Consider the following 22500-nt stretch of genomic DNA (forward strand, 5'->3'; position numbering starts at 1 on the left):
TAGCCAGATTTTGACTAATTCATCTACTTATACCATTCATGGCCACTTTCTGTAGGTCTATAACCTTCATGTTGCTTTAACCCCTATAACTTGTTCCTCTTCCTTATTACTACTTCCTGTCTGTGGTTACTGCCCATGCTAACTGCATTTACCACACACTAATCATACTGTGCAAACCTCATTAGCTCCCAACCACTCGATTGTCCTCGCCCACTTCCAGACCCTATGGCAGGGGAACCATGTGGGGTTTCTGGCTAGGGTGGAGTATCAAAAGTACAATGGCTTTGTTCCAGGAACATCCACACGGAGCTCCTAGCTTGTTGATGAAGTGCCTCCACTCCTCATTAGCACTATACAAAGAGCTCAAGCAGCTCAGGCCTCTTGGGCGCGTGTGGCCTGACTTATATGTGGCCTCATAGGAGTTTGAGTTTCCTGCCCCAAATCTTAATCTTACTGCCATCACTCAACAAAGTGGCCATTTAGCAAAGTCTTTACCTGGAGTAAAATCCAGGAAAAAAAGAAAGGGCAAAAGAGAGCTTATCCCGACGAAGGTAGAGGTGTGTTTGCACAAAATAAACAGACAAAAAAAACTCTTGAGGTTCTGCACACATGCTGAGCAAACACGTCTTCACAAATAGTCCGATTAAGGCATAGGGACATGTACAAATACCCTTCAAGGCACACTCACACCAGTGCCCTATGTGTACAGAAATAATGATGGATTCCCATCTGAAAGCCCTCATGAGCATATACAGACTCCAGAATGAGTTGAAGGCTTCTGGGAAAAGCAAAGTAACCAAAATCGTTTGGGGTGAAATAAAGGAGTATGATTAAGTAGGTGTTTTGTGTCCTACCACGGGGCAGCTGTACCACAAGCCATCTAGTTTTATCAGTTCCTCATCTTGAGCTGCAAGTGTTTGTGATGTGGTACGTGGTTTTTTGTATGCATGCCACAAAGAAAGTACATGTATAACAAATGTTTAATCGAGTCCAGCGCTCCACATGTGTCACTGGACAGGTTTCGCCTCAAAATACATGATCCACCCTGTGGCTTACTCGTGTACCATCTACAAGCCCTTGGACCTTGGGCTAGATGGTATGTTTACTATTCAGGGTGGTCCTAGCTTCTGTCAGCGTTTAGGACCTATTACAGAGGTGACGGAGATGTGTGCGTGAGTGCTAGAGCTAAGTGGGAGGGTAGGTGTATGAGTAGTTTTTTGTGTATAACTAGGTGTATGTCATGATTAAGGGTAGGCTGAATGAGCCTTAAAGAGTAAGAGTAAATCTAAAGGTTGTTAGATTCCTAGAAGAGTTTTCCTTAGAGCCTTCAACTGTGGATCTGATAGAAATAGTACTAGAAATATTCATATTTTGTCAAAATTGAAGCTTGAGTATCAGAAATCAATGTTTTTGAAAAATACTATGCGGTTCTGCTTGGAGCCCCATTCTGATAGGGAAGAACTTCATCATTCGTTCATTTTCTACCGTTTATCCGAACTACCTTGGGTCACGGGAAGCCTGTGCCTATCTCATGCGTCATCGGGCATCAAGGCAGGATACACCCTGGACGGAGTGCCAACCCATCGCAGGGCACACACACACACACTCATTCACTAACGCAATCACACACTACGGACAATTTTCCAGAGGTGCCAATCAACCTACCATGCATGTCTTTGGACCGGGGGAGGAAACCGGAGTACCCGGAGGAAACCCCCGGGGCACGGGGAGAACATGCAAACTCCACACACACAAGGCGGAGGTGGGAATCGAACCCCCAACCCTGGAGGTGTGAGGCGAACGTGCTAACCACTAAGCCACCTTGCCCCCCAGGGAGGAACTTATTCTACATAATGTACATTTATGTTTAGATTCATATGTTGTTTCTTCAAGAAACTCATTTGTCATGGGGATCAAACTAGGAAATGGTTTCCTCAACAGTTCTTCGATTCGTAGAAGGGTTTCACTTGAAAAAATTGGGGAAGTGAGTAAGGGAAGTTGTTATTGAACCCAGAACTTGGATTAAGAACTACATTTACATTTACATTTACAGCATTTGGCAGACGCCCTTATCCAGAGCGACATACATAAGTGCTTAAATCTCTAACATTGAATCATTAATGCTGGTTCACTAGGTTACATACTTAAGATACCATGAGTTTAAAACATGAAAAAGTGTCAAAGGTTTTTTTTTTTTTTTTTTTTAAATGCAAAAGATAAGGAAAGAAGTGCTAGTTAAAGTGTTTCCTGAATAAGTAGGTCTTCAACCGGCACTTGAAAATAGCCAGTGACTCAGCAGTCCGGACCTCTAGGGGAAGGTCGTTCCACCACCTTGGTGCCAGAACAGAGAAGAGTCTTGTAGTATACTTACCTCTTACCCTGAGAGATGGTGGGACCTGTCGAACAGTGCTGGTAGATTGGAGGGTGTGGGGACTACGATTACTAGAGGACTTCTACTTTATGGAACTCTAAAGAAAGTTCTAGTTTAAGGGATCTATTGAAGGTTTTCAGATTCCTATATCATTTGTACATGGAATAACTTTAATCACATTGCACTTGGAATTGAAGGTTTTTTGGATTATTCATGGTTCTTAAATTAAGATGTAGTAGACTCTAATAGAACCTAGACATGTTCTACTTGCAACTGTTTATTGAACATGGACCATGAATTACTAGGAACATTACACTCTCAGAAGGTTTCCTCAAGAATCTTACATTTCTGGAGGGCTTCTAATTTGAGTAACCTAAGAGAAGGTTCTAGTTCAAGGGATCTATTTCAGCTTTCCAAATCATTTCTACATGGAATCACATGGAACGTACAATATTGCCTTTGGGGAAAACTTTTCTCAAGATTTTTTGGGGTATTTAAGGGTACTTGCATTCCTAAAGAAGTTCTATTTGGAATCCTTTGGAAGTCATTTCTTGGCAAGTTCTAAAGAGATCATTGGATGTCAATTACAAGGAACACTAAGTAAAAAATTTCATCAAATCTTTTTCTACAAATTAAATAGTTCTTAGATTTGGATATTTAAGGGTCTTATATGGCCCTTTTCCACCAAAAAGACCCGGGTGCTGGTTCAGAGCTAGCGCTGGTGCTGGTTCAAAGTTGGTTCCACTGGCGAACCTTCTAAGAACCGGTTTGCCTTTCCACCGGCTAGAGAGCATCACAGAGCCGAGTCTGAAGTCACTGTATACGTGCCATGTTTCCCAGCAACGTTAGCGCAGCAGCGGCAAACACAAACACATCAACAATGGCGGATGTTGCTTTACTGTTAATGCTCATGGCTTTGTGAACCTACATTGGCATCCAAACGCGGCGAATCCAACCTTTACGTGCAGCTCCATGTAATCTGTATAAACGGAGGTTGTAATCGAGAAAGTACATAACATTATTTTATCATTAACACAGAAAAAAGTTAGCCTTAGCATGTAGATACCTACTATTATGTGTGCTGATAATGTTAATGAAAACATTAGTATACTTACTGTAAGGTACATTATCAAATGTGCTAACAGTAGCTCCGCCCACAGCCCCTGACACAAGTCTAGACCAGCAACGTTTTGGTGCTACTTAAGAACCACTTTTCCTGGTTCAGAGCCGGTGCTTTGGCTGTCGAAAAAGAAAGAACTGGTTCTAAATTAGGCCCCGAACCAGCACTCAAACTGCCTCGGTGGAAAAGGGGCAATAGATTGGTTGTTCTTTTAACCCGTTTTTTAACTTTTATTTTAATGATTTCTGATTGCTTTATGGGTTCTACATGGAAACCTTTTCTCACTTGGAACCTGGATAAAAAAGATTCAGTTTTGGAAAAAGTTGTCCTTAATGGATTAGTTAAGAGGTTTTATCTTCCTAAAGCTCTATGCTAATTAAATTCCTATGTAAATGTCTGAGACTGAGCAGTTCAGCTGAACTCTGGGAATCCCCCATGAGTATGGAGAAAATTACATGTGCATAATTGAAATCTTGAGGAAATCTTTTTTTTTTTTTTTTTTTAATGAACATAGCCCGCAGTGTTTGTTCATGGAATGAGTGTTTATAGTCATGTTTATTTGCATGTGTACGGTCGGTGCTGGCGCTCAGGACAGATCCGGAACAGATTTCAGGCTGAGAAGTTCCCTTGGGGTCCGTTCTCTGTTTATGACTGGCGAAAAACTCTGAAGCCACCAGTTTATGATTTTATTCTCTTTCCATAAACATGGTCCTATTTAATCCTCTTATTTAAATTACACAGGGTTCGCTTTGGAGAAAGTCATGGATATCGTTTCGGTTTCATGGTTCTGTGAACTTGAAAACAAAACAAAAAAAAAAACAAAGCAAAACTATCACTATTTCCAAATTTCAACAGTGTATGCAGATTTTTCCTTTATTTCAGCGTTCTCTCGGTACCGGAAAACATTCCAGTTTAATCCGATTTTTATCTTAAATTCCCTAATGCAAGTTTACAAAATCCACCCTTGAATCTCTGACCACTACACCATCAGATCCGTTTTCCATAAATGCTTAAAAGAGTCCTCAAGGAATCTAAGGGCCTTTTTTACACCTAGTCACTTCATGTGTTGTCTCTGATCCGATAGCTATCTAATTTGTTAAAACTGTTTCTGGCGCGATGCACGACTCGTGAGTCACCTGCGAGTGACGTACTTCCGTTTGGGAGGAGTATAGCGCTGACGTATGTGGCTTGAACAACCACATTCATTTACACCTGTCCAGTTTCATCTGAAACACGTCCCAGACCACCTCCTGAAGGGGTTTGGACCATCGGATTTATATCCGTCTCCAAAACGTTTCAGAGGGCATTTAGACCTGGTCTTTTTACCATCGGATAGCTATCGGATCACAGAAAAGGCATGAAGTGACCAGGTGTAAAAAGCCCCAAAGAATGCACTTTTGTTAGTAATTCATGCTCCATTTTTATGCTTCTATATAGAATAAAAAGATTTCCTGTTCAGTGAGGCTTCAAATATGGATCCTTAACAATCCAAGAAATGTTCCAAAGAAAACGTTTTTATGAATATCCTAGTAATCCAACGTCCTTGCTGTTCAAGATAAACCAGACTATTTCCTATTCAGACCCACCTAAGATCAATGAAGTATCCAAAGAAACCTTAAGGTACCTTTTTAAAGATACTGAATGCCTTCTAATTAAATTCCATGCTTGCAAAAATCCACACTTGAGGAGTATAAGCGCTTTCTTATAGGTTTTTTCTTTGACATGGAACCATTGTAATGTTTTCGGTGTTCCATCAGGGGGATGATCCTCTCTTGCCTCCTTCAGCAGAGTCTTTTCCTATCCAATCAAAAAACTTTGTAGAGCCTTCAAAGAACTTGTTACTGAATACCAAGATAGCTTGACCATTGCTTAGATATTATGAAGAAAGGGTTTTTTAGATAAGTAAGGCTTCTTGGGACAAGCAAAGAACATTAATATTTGCTCTGAATGTTCTGAATCAGGCAAATCAAATTTTATTTAGAAGCGTTCCATTCCTGGTCTTTATGTTCTCAGCACATCCTGCTTGGCTTTAGTTGTTCTGTGGTCATGTGCACATGGACTGCATGGTTACGATCGGTCGTCTTGCTGCCTTTATGCACACACTTGTTCCCCACACACACTTGTTTGGTGAATAATCTGTGTGAGAGCAGGTTGGCATGGAATCCAGGTGGTTTATTTTTCCTACAGTTTGATCTTCTGCAGGCTGTGATGACGGATCTTAATACCTACATGTCAGGGTCTACATGGAATCTTACACTCGGGTGAAAAAAGCTTCCTCTTGGGTTATTTAAGGGTCTGGATATCAGAGGCGATCTACTTCATCTGTCAATCATCTGTTGGAACTTTTAAGGAGCATGGAAACTGATGTTCAAGGAACACTAAACATGTTTTATGGTGTTGGTTCTCAATGGTTCCTTGGACTGTTCCTCGGACTGTTGTCGAGTTCTGTATTAAACCTTTAATGAACATGGAGCTTTACTAGTGAAATTACAGGCTCTTTAATTCCTAGAGAAATCCTCGAATCCCTTACTGATAGGAAAATCCTTAGAGAACATTTTAGTAGTAGTTAAATCCTTTGGAAGAATAAGTGTCCTTCGATTTTTAGAAGAATCCTTGGAAACCCTTCTGCTGATATATTGTCAGGTTCTTGACAGAACCAGACCTACATGGAATTTGAAGTAGTCGTATAACTACATGCTTGAAAACATGTTTCTTAAGTGGTTCTACTTGTGACCTTCTCTGATGAGGAGTTTCCTCAAGGGATTTTTGATTTATAGGGTTTTGGATTTTGGATTTATAGATCTACTTGGAACTAGAGGTCTTCTCAGGTCTAAAGAAATGTACCCGACCCGAAGTGACCCGAATCACTTTTTACCCGAACCAGACGTGCGTCATTTATTTATTTTTTTAAAGAAAGACCGACCCGAGACAAACCCAAAAGAATCAAACACGAGTCCGACCCGACCGGTTGGCAGTTTTTTTAACCCGAATGGACCCGAATGTTGCACACACCGATGCAGCCCTGCTCCCACCAGTCAGACAGAAAAGTAACCGCTACAGCGTAGATTCAAAATTGAATCCGCCAGCAACGCAATATCGCAAGTGGTCTTGGCAAACAAAGGAGAGGTTGGAAAAGGACTCGAGTCGATGCACACACATGAGATACAGTAGTTCGGGTCTTCTCGGGTCCGGTCGGTAAAAACACATCCATTTTAAATTACCCGAGACCCGATGCCGCTATTATAGACCCGACCCGTGTCCGAGGCACACGTGAAACTTTTAGACCCGAACCCGCTCGGGTCTCGGGTTGGACCTAGGGTTTTCGGATCTAAGTGGACCCGTGAAGACCTCTACTTGGAACCCCCTCTGACAAGGAACTTGTCTGTTGTCCGATTCTTCATTAAACCTATAAAGAAATCAGATCTTGAATTACAATCCAAGCTATACTTTCTGAAACAAGATTCCTAGACGGACTTCACTTGGATTCTATTCTGAAATAGAAACCCCACGTCAGGTTTATCGACTTTATGGATTTGGAGTTTGGTCAACACGAAACTTGAATTAGACAAATGAATGTAAATATTTGTAAGAAACGGAATGGTTATAACGGCAGTGCAGAGAACACCGATATAAAGATGAAACCCTGGGGAGCAAATAGTGAATAGTGAATAGTGAACCTCGGTGTAATTTAAGTAAAATGATTAAGTATGGGGGCACGGTGGCTTAGAGGTTAGCACGTTCGCCTCACACCTCCAGGGTTGGGGGTTCGATTCCCGCCTCCGCCTTGTGTGTGTGGAGTTTGCATGTTCTCCCCGTGCCTCGGGGGTTTCCTCCGGGTACTCCGGTTTCCTCCCCCAGTCCAAAGACATGCATGGTAGGTTGATTGGCATCTCTGGAAAATTGTCCGTAGTGTGTGATTGCGTGAGTGAATGAGAGTGTGTGTGTGTGTGTGTTCCCTGCGATGGGTTGGCACTCCGTCCAGGGTGTATCCTGCCTTGATGCCTGATGACGCCTGAGATAGGCACAGGCTCCTCGTGACCCGAGGTAGTTCGGATAAGGGGTAGAAAATGAGTGAGTGAGTGAGTGAGTGATTAAGTATGACTCATCGCTCTTTTAGAAGAATTTGTGTGTAATTGTGGCTAACATTAATAAAAGAAGTTTAACTATTAACGTCATTTCACCCGATGGAAATATAGAGATCGGTAATGCTTTTTCCTCATTTGTGGAGTAAAAATAAAGAGAAAGAGAGAGAGAAAGGGTGAGATAGAGAGATGCCTTGAGCTTTTTTTTTTTTATTTCTTCAGCTGATATTGTACAGATTTGTCTTGGCACATGGTGGTGTGTTGTGTCTCGTGCCCGCTCGGGCAGTAGGTTAGGGCAACGTGCCCAGATCCCTCATCTCTCACCTGGACTCACTTCCCATCCACCTGTCTGCTGAGTCCTGGAACACACACACACACACACACACACCTCTGATTTTACTTCTGCTTTTCGTTTCGTACCAAATCTTTCTTTATGATTCCATTCATAAAAATGTACAACAATTTTATTTTAGGGTGCCAAAAGTTATGATACCTGATCATCAACTAATGTACTTTTTTTTTATTATATTACAAAAACTAGGCCGACAATTAACGGTTTTAATTAAACAGATTAGACAGTCTACGAATACCATTGTCAAATATGTGCTGCAAAGCTCCAAAATTATTTGCACCCCACCAATACCTTACTTGTTAGGTAATTAAAGTTAGTTATATAAGATGTTTGCGGTTAATAACATATATATGATTAATGTACAATAATGAAAATATAAAATGAATGTTATTATTAGTTTTACTTCTATTCATTCACTTGTTTCTTACTTTCTTTATCGTATCCAAGCCATGTGTCATAATTATTGGCGCTCCTTCATTTTCTCAGCTAGTACTTCTAAAGTGTGTTCCTTTGGCAGACAATACGAAGCACATTGTGATTCAGTTATGCCTTGTTTATTTATTTATTTACCTTTTATTTTTTTACTTTGGATGTGTTGCAGATAATCTGAGTGAAAGCACTGGATTTACAACCAAAAACATGGTCATGACCTTTGACCCCTGTGCGCCCTTTTTTCTGCTTTTCTCTCTCTCTCTCTCTCTCTTTCTCTCTCTCTTGCTCACTCTCACTCCCTCCCTCCCCCTCTCTTTCTCTCCCTACTGTATCTCTTTCTCTCGCTCTCTCTCTCTCCCTCTTTCTCTCTCTCTCCCATTCTGCATCTCTCTCTCTCTCTCTCTCTCTCTCTCTCTCTCTCTCTCTCTCTCTTTCTCTCTCTCTGTCCCTCTTTCTCTCTCCCATTCTGCACCTTTCTCTCTCTCTCTCTCTCTCTGCTCAGTTTGCGTTATTTATATTTCCTCGCTGTCCTGTTTATTGTTACCTGATTGCTGTAAGTAGGTCAACAGGTTTGTGTATTTGCCTGATGCTTGAGGAAATCCTGTTGCCTGCACCATTTACTGTAGTTTGCGCTCGGTCTGTGGAAATAAAATATGAGCACTAAGGAAAAAAAAAAAAAGAATGAAGAAAGAGTGTGACATAAAGAGAGAACGAGAGAACAGCTTGTGGTGAAAGTTTCCCCACATTACAAGCTCCATCTGTGAAAGATTTATATTATTCGGTGCTGTGGTTTACAATAGACAGAGCACAAAGTCGCACCGAGACGAACAGTCTGATTTCATCTGATCAAGATCTGGCTTTTGTTGACAGATCCGCTCTGCAACGCAACATGCAGATGAGAAGGATAAAAAAGCAGCTCTTGTTTGCAAACACACTCACAGCCTTGGCAGTATTTTAGTCAGTCTTTGCCAGAGAAGTAAAGATTTATTTTTCTGTACTGTGTGCTCAGTTCTCTGACCTTTCACTGACCCACCGTTCTCGTACCAAGCTGAGTTCCTGCCAATCCCTCCCTTTTCCCCTCTTCATCTTGAACACCAGCTAACACAATATCCTACCGCTCAACACTAGTGTGTGTGTGTGTGTGTGTGTGTGTGTGTGTGTGTGTGTGTGTGTGTGTGACAGGGAACGGAATGGGGTTCGGCCCTAAAGGTGTGGAAGGTGTGACGTTTTGATTGTATGATTATAGTCTCACTGTTAGGAACTGTTTTTTTTTTTCCTACATTGTAACACACTAATGTGCAGATTCGGAGATGTACGGAATGTAAAACCATCGAATTTCACATCTGGAAAAATACAAGAGTTCACATCTGTTTTGATTAAAAACAAACAAAACATTTTTTTTATTCACAGTGACTTGTGTCATGGATACTTAAGAAAATTCTCATTCACTCATTCATTTTCTACCGCTTATCCGAACTACCTCGGGTCACGGGGAGCCTGTGCCTATCTCAGGCGTCATCGGGCATCAAGGCAGGATACACCCTGGACGGAGTGCCAACCCATCGCAGGGCACACACACTCTCATTCACTCATGCACTCACACACTACGGACAATTTTCCAGAGATGCCAATCAACCTACCATGCATGTCTTTGGACCGGGGGAGGAAACCGGAGTACCCGGAGGAAACCCCCGAGGCATGGGGAGAGCATGCAAACTCCACACACACAAGGTGTAAAAAGGCCCTAAATGCTACAAGGAACCTGGGACCCAAACTGTAAAGCTGCTAAATTTGCGGATATTTCACAGAATTAATCAACAGAAAGACCCAGAAGTAGCTATCGGAGATTTTGGACTAGCTACCAAGAGGCTGGGATTATCTTCAAGTGCTCAAAATTCTGAGATTTGGTTCAGGTTAAAAAATGGGATCAGTGACCTCTGATTTATTTGAACTTTTTTCATTCTGAGCATTTAGCCACTTTTGCTAGCTAGAGCTAGATGTTTCTTCTTATTGGTTTAGGGCCTAGTTAGAGCTCACATTCTGTTGCAGTAACTCACGCTACCCTTGTAAGAGGCATAAAGCCTGACGGCTGCACGTCTCCAAGGGTGTGATTTATTAGCACCTATTAATAACTGTGTGATAGTAAACAGGCCTGCAGGGTGTTCTTTAGGTGCGAGGATTATACACAGCAAACACTGCTAAATGGCAAACTCTGCTTTATATATTGAGAAAGAGAAATGGCAAGAAATACTGGTGTTCAGTAGAGTGGTGGAGAATGGACTGGTGTTAAGTAGAGTAGTGAAGTATGGACTGATGTTAAGTACTGTGGTGGAGAAAGGATTAGTGTTAAGTACAGTGGTGGAGAATTAACTGGTGTTCAGTAGAGTGGTGGAGAATTGACTGGTGTTCAGTACTGTGGTGGAGAATGGACTGGTGTTCAGTACTGTGGTGGAGAATGGACTGGTGTTAAGTACTGTAGTGGAGAATGGACTGGTGTTAAGTACTGTAGTGGAGAATGGACTGGTGTTAAATACTGTAGTGGAGAATGGACTGGTGTTCAGTAGAGTGGTGAAGTATGGACTGGTGTTAAGTAGAGTGGTGGAGAATGGACTGGTGTTCAGTGCTGTAGTGGAGAATGGACTGGTGTTAAATACTGTAGTGGAGAATGGACTGGTGTTAAGTACTGTAGTGGAGAATGGACTGGTGTTCAGTACTGTGGTGGAGAATGGACTGGTGTTCAGTACTGTGGTGGAGAATGGACTGGTGTTCAGTACTGTGGTGGAGAATGGACTAGTGTTAAGTACTGTAGTGGAGAATGGACTGGTGTTAAGTACTGTAGTGGAGAATGGACTGGTGTTAAATACTGTAGTGGAGAATGGACTGGTGTTCAGTAGAGTGGTGAAGTATGGACTGGTGTTAAGTAGAGTGGTGGAGAATGGACTGGTGTTCAGTACTGTAGTGGAGAATGGACTGGTGTTAAGTAGAGTAGTGAAGTATGGACTGGTGTTAAGTAGAGTGGTGGAGAATGAAACTGGTGTTCAGTACTGTAGTGGAGAATGGACTGGTGATAAGTACTGGTGTTAAGGAGTATGGTGATGTACAGGACAGAACAATAGAGCTGAGTGAAGTTGAATAGAATTTGATGGAAATATTTGATGGCATATCAATAAGTTGCCTGTTTGGGGACTTTGTCATGATTTTTGATGATGTCATGAAACCCACAGCGTCGTCTCACCTGTTCTGCATTACGTCCTCGCCGTGTTTCCTGTCAATGTGCAACGCATCCACGTGACGTTCCACATCCAGCCATGAGAACGATTTCAACTCTTTCTTCTTTTCTTCTTCTTTATTTAAATAGACAAAGAAGAAAAACATTTTGTCTCAATTTCATGAGTTAAAGCAACATAAAACATCAACATGGTCCTGACCAAGATAAAGCAGTTATTGTAAAGACCGTCGCTGATGGAAACATATTCTCATTAGCAGCTTGTTGCTGATTAGTTTTGGACCCCAGCTGAGTGTCTCTTGTCATGTTAAAATCTATCTGCAGTCACTTTAGTGGGGGTCACGGTGGCTTAGTGTTTAGCACGTTTGCCTCACACCTCCAGGGTTGGGGGTTCGATTCCCACCTCCGCCTTGTGTGTGTGGAGTTTGCATGTTCTCCCTGTGCCTTGGGGGTTTCCTCCGGGTACTCCGGTTTCCTCCGCCGGTCCAAAGACATGCATGGTAGGTTGATTGGCATCTCTGGAAAATTGTCCGTAGTGTGTGATTGCGTGAATGAATGAGTGTGTGTGTGTGTGCCCTGTGATGGGTTGGCACTCCGTCCAGGGTGTATCCTGCCTTGATGCCCGATGACGCCTGAGACGCCACAGGCTCACCGTGACCCGAGGTAGTTCGGATAAGCGGTAGAAAATGAGTGAGTGAGTGAATCACTTTAGTACACTGCAGAAGTCTTGGGCCACCTAAGGAAGTTATACGTCTGGATAACATCTGCTTACTTGCTTGAAATAACACCATGTATCATTAGTATAGATGTTGAAGTGCTTGTGTGGCCTTGTTTAGAATTGTATAAATGAAATACTGAATGTTATTGTAAAGGTTTCCATCAAATGTTTGTCTGCATTTCTCTGTGCTTCTGTTTGAGTGAAACCAACTAGCGGTATTGAGGATAAGAGCACAGCACAGAATGTCCATGTTGTGGAGGTTCCGACGTTGTTTACGTTGAGTATACGTTCATAAAGTGGCCTTTATTGGCCTGAAATGTCTTTCTCTGCAGTGTTCTATCAGTTATTTACTTGTATCAGTTGTTCTATCAGGGATTTATATGGAATTGCTTAACCAAAAACACACTCAGATAGAACCTTTGTTGAAATTAACTGTAATTCTCACTCACCCACTCATCTTCTAGCACTTATCTGAACTACCTCGGGTCACGGGGAGCCTGTGCTTATCTCAGGCGTCATCGGGCATCAAGGCATCAATACACCCTGGACGGAGTGCCAACCCATTACAGGGAACACACACACACTCTCATTCACTCACACACTACGGACAATTTTCCAGAGATGCCAATCAACCTACCATGCATGTCTTTGGACCGGGGGAGGAAACCGGAGTACCCGGAGGAAACCCCCGAGTCACAGGGAGAACATGCAAACTCCACACACACAAGGTGGAGGCGGGAATCGAACCCCCAACCCTGGAGGTGTGAGGCGAACATGCTAACCACTAAGCCACCGTGCGCCCTTAAACGTTAATTGATTAATGTAATCATTTAGCCATAAAATGTAGATTTTTGTTCTTTCTTAGTTTATGTTGAAGCCAATTAGTTTAAAAAGGATTCATGTGCCAATAGAATGATATACATTTAGAGATCTAAACAATTACAGAAATCCACTTCTTATAGGCATATAAATAAGCATATAAACCTTCTTCTAGGGCTGGGCGATATGGCTGAAAACCGTATCACGATATCGGTGTTTCATATCGGTCGATATCGATAATTATTGATATTGTTTATGACCCATTTAAAATAAGGACCAGGAGAAAAATATATTACATTTAATCATTTTTATTTTAAACTTAACCTTCCTCTGATCATCATCCCCTCAGTTATTAAGACAGAAATGTCAACAACCAGGAAACCTCACAGAATTATAATGTAAAAAAATGAGTCTAAAGTCACAATGAACACTTAACAATTATCTCTTAACATTTAAGGTGCAAAATGAAAGAAAATGTAAGAAATGCTTAATAAAGTGTAATAAAATAGTGCAAAGTGTTAAATATAAACATAGAGAAAAGGTCTCGCATAATTTGCAGACAACGTTCTTGTGACTACGGTCAGACTTATAATATCCAACAAACTGCCGTACTGTCGAGCTGAATTTTCCTCTTTTATTTACAATTTCCTCGCTTGCTGCGGCTCATTTTCATCAGTCGCCGGTTACTGAAGAGGAATCCAGCAGACCGGCACGAGACAACGATACGGCGCAACCAAACTTGATACTGTTACATGATTGGCTGTTAGCGTGTCACTCCCTACGTTGCTAGGTTACCAGAGAGCGAGTACCTTTGTTAATGCAACCAAACTTGCTTCGCAACCTCTGTTTTCTTCCGACGAAGAATAAAAAATATCGAACACATTTTTTATTGATATCGATCACGTGTCTATCGCGATACATATCGTTATCGTTTTATCGCCCAGCCCTACCTTCTTCATCTTCTTCTTTTTCTACAAGATGACTTTTCTTAGCAAAAGCATTAACTTTGGTGCTGTTTAGCTCAATGTGAGAGAGATGAATAAACCAATGTTGGTCTTTTACTTCATACGAACCAACAAACCGAGTCATTTACATTTCATTACATACATACAATTCATTGTGACACTTTGAAAACTGTTTAAATGGTTAATGTTTCAACCCCTCCTTTGAGGGTACCAGTGAGTTTATAACTACCATGTGTGTTTTCTGTTTGTTAAACTGTACTAACACACGAGTTTGACTACTCAATACATTTGATTCACCTTTTCTCTAAGAAAATAAACATGTATACGGTGTTCAATGTTTCCTGTAAATATCAGCATTGAGACGAATCAACTGAATCCACTGAATCAACACTAAAGGAAAGACCTTATAATTGGGTATAACAAGAATGCAGTCAGTTTTATTTTTATACTAATGGCCGTTATTGGTGGGTATTGGGGAAGTTGTGGCCTAATGGTTAGAGAGTTTGACTCCTAGCCCTAAGGTTGTGGGTTCGAGTCTCGGGCCGGCAATACCACGACTGAGGTGCCTTTGAGCAAGGCACCGAACCCCCCCAACTGCTCCCCGGGCACCACATCATAAATGGTTGCCCACTGCTCCGGGTGTGTGTTCACGGTGTGTGCGTGTGTGTGTGTGTGTTCACTGCTGTGTGTGTGCACTTTGGATGGGTTAAACGCAGAGAACGAATTCTGAGTATTGGGTCACCGTACTTAACCGTATGTCACGTCACTAGTAGTGTTGACACCTTATAGCGCCAGAGTCCCTGGTTTAGTCCTGAGCTCAGGTTACTGTCTGTCTGTCCATGATCTTCCTGTGTCTGTCCCAGTGGTTCTTTGGTTTATTCCCAACTTCCAGCAGGCTACTCAGGCTACAGCAGTTACTGAAAATGATTTGAGGTAAATTGAGGTAGTTTAGTTGGCTGACCCATAAATAAAGGGCATTTACATTTATAAGGACCTTGCAGTGAAACTTGGTGGACCTGGGATTTGAAGCAACAACCTACCGAGCAGTAGTCCAACACCTTATAGACTAATCTACCACATCCCCCAAGGAAGAATGAACAGCTGGTTTCCTTCTAGTCATTTCTTGGTATATTTTTGTCCTTAAACTGCCAAGTCTGATTCCACCACCATCTACTGTACATGTGATGCCCTGATGTAAATGTAAAAGGATTGTTTTAGGAAGAATCACTATAGCGTTGATCAATTAAAATAACGGGAACCATTGTGCTGTATTTTTTGTGTATTTGCCATAAAAAGCAGTGGCTCCTGTTGCACTTATCCTTGGTATCTTACATCTGCAGTATAACCACTTTCTTGAGCTCTTCTACCAACACTGCCTTCTTTTGCATGCACTCTAAATCCATAGTGTAGTAACTCGGTCAGTAATTATTCTTTTTCATGCTGTTTCGAATCTTCTGTTTTGAAGTGTGCAATTAAGGTGATGGCAAGGAGCGAAATGATGCTGATGGGCAAAAAGTGGTCCAACTTTCATTTTCAAAAGGCCAATTAAAAGATTTTGGAATGGAGCAAGCAGTAACTGCACCTGTACTGTTTTTGCACTGCACTGCGTCAACATATATGCCAGCTAACATATATCTTCATGCTGTCCGACACCCATATAGACGCACCTGCAATGCCCAGAAATGCCTACAGCTTGTTTATTAATGATATACTGTATTAACGAGTCTCTTCCTCTACCTTTCTTGCCCACTTATTATCCAGTCACTTTTACAGCCTTAATGTATTGCTGTATCCTGAAAATTTCCCCTTGCAGCTGTAGTGCCACTCTAATTTTACCCTTCAAATCCTGACCCCTCAAATTTGAGTTATTTTTGCCTCGGTTTTCTCTCTTCCGTTCTGTTTCGGTCAGCTTTATCGCATTCTACCTGCTCAGTCTTTTTCAATGTAGCATTTGAAACAAGATCCCCGGGGCTATAAAGCTTTTTATATGTCCTGAGTGTTTGAAGGCATGATGCTTTATGGATTTGACCCGGACCCGTGCAGGAGAGGCTGCAGAAGGCACAAGCTGAGAGGAACGAGCGTCTATGGACAGCATCGTCTCGTTCTGAAAAGGGGTGTAGGAAGATGGTTTGAGGAGGGGAAGCGTTACATCTTTTCCCACTTGTAGAAGCCTCTCAGCTGAGAGTGCTGTCCTTCCTGTATTTCTGACTGAGAACAGATTGCATTGACAAGTGCTACACCGCTCGCTGACAGACTGACGTAGGAGCCTTGCACACAAGCAAACTCTCTTGCAATTTTTGGTATGTACTGTAGTAGCAGGACAGTTTGGCCAGTGGACACAAGCAAGCCAGCATCCTGAAAGTAGCCAGCCAAGCATTAGCTAATACAGGATGAATGTCCCTTTGGCACTGCTCTGGCTGGCTTGCATCATACACTTGTTTCGGTGCCCTTGAACTGAAGTGTGCTCCTGCATTGAATGTGTAATGTAGGACAGCCGGATGCAGGCCCAGTTGTGTGTTTGGTATGCGCACACACACACACGCACACACTGCTGCTCTTTTTCCCAACAGAGCAGTAAGACCTGGCAACCAACAGCCTTGCTAATCATGGTCTCATTGTTCCCTTTTTTTTGCTCACCTAAACACAAAATTACTATTCAGGTGGTGTTGTTTTATAGGGTCTGGCTTTTCAATGAGCCCTGTAATTATTACAATTAATCAGAACAGGAGGGGGGGGGCACGGTGGCTTAGTGGTTAGCACGTTCGCCTCACACCTCCAGGGTCGGGGCTCGATTCCCGCCTCCGCCTTGTGTGTGTGGAGTTTGCATGTTCTCCCCGTGCCTCGGGGGTTTCCTCCGGGTACTCCGGTTTCCTCCCCCGGTCCAAAGACATGCATGGTAGGTTGATTGGCATTGGCATGGTAGGTTGATTGAGGGTGTGTGTGTGTGTGTGCCCTGCGATGGGTTGGCACTCCGTCCAGGGTGTATCCTGCCTTGATGCCCGATGACGCCTGAGATAGACACAGGCTCCCCGTGAACCGAGGTAGTTCGGATAAGCGGTAGAAAATGAACAAATGAATGAATCAGAACAGGATAAGTGATAAATTATAAACGACTATCAATCGGCTATATACTTTCATCATGTCTGAGGGATAAAAAATACCATTGTTCTTCTTGAAGAAGATTGAATTGATATTTTATTTTTCACAATGACAGTTCTTTCAGTTTCAGCGTTGTGTGATTGGAGAAATGTTTGTGAAATGTTAAATGTCTCTCCATACTTATGTTGCTCAAGGATATAATGGAATCTTTACCAAATATCAATTCTTGTTTTTTTTTCCAGACCTGATACTAACCCAATAGTTTCAACAACAAAGCTTGTGCCTGTGCTGGTTTTACTCTGATTGCTGACATCAAAAACAGTCCCGTCTTTGGCTACTCATTCCCCAGCTTGGTGTGTGATACTTGCAGGATACAGCTTAACTTTTTTGGCCAGTATCCCTAATGGCCAAATGGTTAGAGAGTTTGACTCCTAACCCTAAGGTTGTGGGATCGAATTTCGGGCCGGCAATACCATGACTGAGGTGTCCTTGAGCAAGGCACCGAACCCCCCACCAACTGCTCCCCGGGCGCCGCATCATAAATGGATGCCCACTGCTCCGGGTGTGTGTTCACGGTGTGTGTGTGTGTTCACTGCTGGGTGTGTGCACTTTGGATGGGTTAAATGCAGAGAACAAATTCTGAGTATGGGTCACCGTACATAGCCGTACGCCACGTCACGTCACTAACAGTAGTGATGAACATGGGATCAAGGAAGTGTCATCTTCCTTATTCTTTCCCATTCTTCCCCTATTCTCCACCCCATTATTGAAGCATGTACAGTATGAGCTAGACCTGGCAGTATGTATGTACAAAGTAGGTGGCAGTATGTATCTACAAAGTAAACATGCACTCCAAGATCATCTCAGTTTCCACTATTTCAGCTTTTCCTTTCCTGCCTGCATTCTGACATCCTGCATTTCATCTGAGGATTTATAGCTGATCTTTGACGAGAAGCAGCTTGAAAAGATGTAATGGTTTTGTATGTCTCAAAGGAAGAACATGTTAGCTGTCACTCTCCCAGGTTGGTACTGGTGGTACTGGTGCTACTGGTGCTATACTCTGTACTCTGTACTAGCGACTTACTTGTGGCTGCAGACTGACAAACTCTTACTGCTCTAGTATCACTGCTGTTACTAATGTACCTATGGTGTTTTCCAACTCTAGCTGTTGACTTGAATGAAATGTGCAGAAGAAACCTGTCACACATTGTATATTGTATAAAATATGGAAGCTGGGAGGAATCTGAAGAGCGCAGTGTTTGTTTGAAAGTCTGGCTGAACTGCTATCTCTCGTCAGAACCTGAACGGCAAACTGCTCACTGTTTCCCTGAACGTAAGCAAATGTGACAGTGTATACAGCCGAGCTGACAGGCCGTGTTACACGTGCAAACATGGCTCCCACGTCAGAGGCCAGAAACGCAGACGGAACAAAGCTGCTAGCAGACAGCAGGTCTGTTACAGTGGTACAGATGAAGCATGTCAAATGTAAACAGATGAACCTGGCTTCGGTGATTTTCTTCTCTTTCTTTCTTTCTTTCTTTCTTTCTTTCTTTCTTTCTTTCTTTCTTTCTTTCTTTCTTTTTCTCTCTCTTTCTTTATCCATCCGTACTTCCGTCCGTCTATCTATCTATCTATCTATCTATCTATCTATCTATCTATCTATCTATCTATCTATTCACCTACCTGTCTTGTTTCTCTTACTTTTTGATTCTTGTTCTTTCTTTCTTTCTTTCTTTCTTTCTTTCTTTCTTTCTTTCTTTCTTTCTTTCTTTCTTTCTTTCTTTCTTTCTGCACTTCCCACCTTTCTTTCTTCATTCCTTTTCTTTTCCTTCCTTCCTTCCTTCCTTCCTTCCTTCCTTCCTTCCTTCCTTCCTTCCTTAATTAATTAATTCATTCATTCATTCATTCATTCATTCATTCATTCATTCATTTCTTCCACAAAAATAAATAGGCAAGAATCTATTGATAAGAAAATACAGTTATTTGATGACATGATTCTACTTCCTGATAGCAGTCAAACAGCCAGCGCTAGTTAGCCAAGTCCTGCAGTTGAAATAAACGAGCTGTCAGTTTACCACTGTGTGTGTATGTGTGTGTGTGTGTGTGTGTGTGGGGTGGGGGGGGGGGGGTGTTCACTGCTGCTGTTGACCTTGTTGCAGTGTTTGCACTTGAGCTCTAAGCCTGTGTTAAAGCAGTCAGCTTGCTGGAGCTAAAAACTCTATTCCATTTTTGCTTCATGCCATTTAGCTGTTCTTCAGGTGTTGGTGTTAAACAGAGCTTAGCACTACTGTGTTTCTCCTGCTGACACAGAGATCTGAACTGAGTGATAGCACCAAGTTCTCACACAGATCTCACACATACCTCACACACACCTCACACATACCTCACACACACTTTATACAGACCTCACACAGATCTCACACATACCTCACACATACCTCACACAGATCTCACACATACCTCACACATACCTCACACACACTTTACACAGACCTCACACAGATCTCACACATACCTCACACAGATCTCACACATACCTCACACATACCTCACACACACTTTACACAGATCTCACACATACCTCACACATACCTCACACACAGGTTACACAGACCTCACACAGATCTCACACAGACCTCACACAGATCTCACACACCCTTCACACAGATTTTACACACTTCACACACCTCACACAGCTCACACATACCTCACACAGATCTCACACATACCTCACACAGATCTCACACATACCTCACACATACCTCACACACACTTTACACAGACCTCACACAGATCTCACACATACCTCACACATACCTCACACACACTTTACACAGATCTCACACAGATCTCACACATACCTCACACAGATCTCACACATACCTTACACATACCTCACACACACTTTACACAGATCTCACACAGATCTCACATATACCTCACACAGATCTCACACATACCTTACACATACCTCACACACACTTTACACAGACCTCACACATACCTCACACACACTTTACACAGACCTCACACAGATCTCACACATACCTCACACATACCTCACACACACTTTACACAGATCTCACACAGATCTCACACAGATCTCACACATACCTCACACAGATCTCACACATACCTTACACATACCTCACACACACTTTACACAGACCTCACACAGATCTCACACATACCTCACACACACTTTACACAGATCTCACACAGATCTCACACAGATCTCACACATACCTCACACAGATCTCACACATACCTTACACATACCTCACACACACTTTACACAGATCTCACACAGATCTCACATATACCTCACACAGATCTCACACATACCTTACACATACCTCACACACACTTTACACAGACCTCACACATACCTCACACACACTTTACACAGACCTCACACAGATCTCACACATACCTCACACATACCTCACACACACTTTACACAGATCTCACACAGATCTCACACAGATCTCACACATACCTCACACAGATCTCACACATACCTTACACATACCTCACACACACTTTACACAGACCTCACACAGATCTCACACAGATCTCACACATACCTCACACACACTTTACACAGACCTCACACAGATCTCACACAGACCTCACACAGATCTCACACATACCTCACACAGATCTCACACATACCTTACACATACCTCACACACACTTTACACAGATCTCACACAGATCTCACATATACCTCACACAGATCTCACACATACCTTACACATACCTCACACACACTTTACACAGACCTCACACATACCTCACACATACCTCACACACACTTTACACAGACCTCACACAGATCTCACACATACCTCACACATACCTCACACACACTTTACACAGATCTCACACAGATCTCACACAGATCTCACACATACCTCACACAGATCTCACACATACCTTACACATACCTCACACACACTTTACACAGACCTCACACAGATCTCACACATACCTCACACATACCTCACACACACGTTACACAGACCTCACACAGATCTCACACACCCTTCACACATACCTCACACACACTTTACACAGATCTCACACATACCTCACACACAGGTTACACAGACCTCACACAGATCTCACACAGACCTCACACAGATCTCACACACCCTTCACACAGATTCTACACACTTCACACACCTCACACAGCTCACACATACCTCACACAGATCTCACACATACCTCACACATACCTCACACATACCTCACACAGATCTCACACATACCTCACACATACCTCACACACACTTTACACAGACCTCACACAGATCTCACACATACCTCACACATACCTCACACATACCTCACACACACTTTACACAGATCTCACACATACCTCACACAGATCTCACACATACCTTACACATACCTCACACACACTTTACACAGATCTCACACAGATCTCACATATACCTCACACAGATCTCACACATACCTTACACATACCTCACACACACTTTACACAGACCTCACACATACCTCACACATACCTCACACACACTTTACACAGACCTCACACAGATCTCACACATACCTCACACATACCTCACACACACTTTACACAGATCTCACACAGATCTCACACAGATCTCACACATACCTTACACAGATCTCACACATACCTTACACATACCTCACACACACTTTACACAGACCTCACACAGATCTCACACAGATCTCACACATACCTCACACATACCTCACACACACGTTACACAGACCTCACACAGATCTCACACAGACCTCACACAGATCTCACACACCCTTCACACAGATTTTACACACTTCACACACCTCACACAGCTCACACACCTCACACAGATCTCACGCACCTCACACAGATCTCTCACAGATCTCACACACACTTCACAGCTGTAGCTCTTAGGCTTCTTTCACTTCAGCATCATGACACTTGCGTCTCTGTTATGTTTTAGGTGGCGTCTCATTGGTGGTCAGTGTTGCAACAAGCATCAGGATTGGCCGCTGAGCTGTGGGATGTCCGTCTGACTCAGCGACGCGAATGACAGGCATCTGTCCTCAAGTGGGGCCTGCCTCAGTCTCACATGATTGGCTGCTGGATGGAATTAAGGTGAATGGAACACATGCCCAAGGAGCAGGATCTTAACCAATCAGAGACAGAAGAGAAAAGGTGAGTCACTCCTCCTCATAGCTCATCCTACCTCTGACTTTCTTTCTTTCTTTCTTTCTTTCTTTCTTTCTTTCTTTCTTTCTTTCTTTCTTTCTTTCACATTTCTTATGTGGTTTTAT

At 42.6% G+C, this 22500-nt stretch overlaps 1 protein-coding gene across 2 annotated transcripts in view; it reads left to right on the plus strand.

Annotated features, from left to right (window-relative positions):
- thrab (thyroid hormone receptor alpha b) overlaps positions 1-22500 on the plus strand; it is a 141782-nt gene that overhangs the window by 85500 nt on the left and 33782 nt on the right. For both annotated transcript variants that reach the window (XM_060894501.1, XM_060894484.1), the window contains exon 3: positions 22167-22381. Coding sequence is in view for 1 of the 2 variants with exons in the window: in XM_060894484.1 (XP_060750467.1) it covers positions 22326-22381 (56 nt within the window). In the remaining variant the exon portion in view is untranslated. The remainder of the gene's footprint in view (positions 1-22166; positions 22382-22500) is intronic.

The sequence above is a fragment of the Tachysurus vachellii genome, chromosome 2 (genome assembly GCF_030014155.1).
Source record: "Tachysurus vachellii isolate PV-2020 chromosome 2, HZAU_Pvac_v1, whole genome shotgun sequence".
Taxonomy (NCBI): Eukaryota; Metazoa; Chordata; class Actinopteri; order Siluriformes; family Bagridae; genus Tachysurus; species Tachysurus vachellii.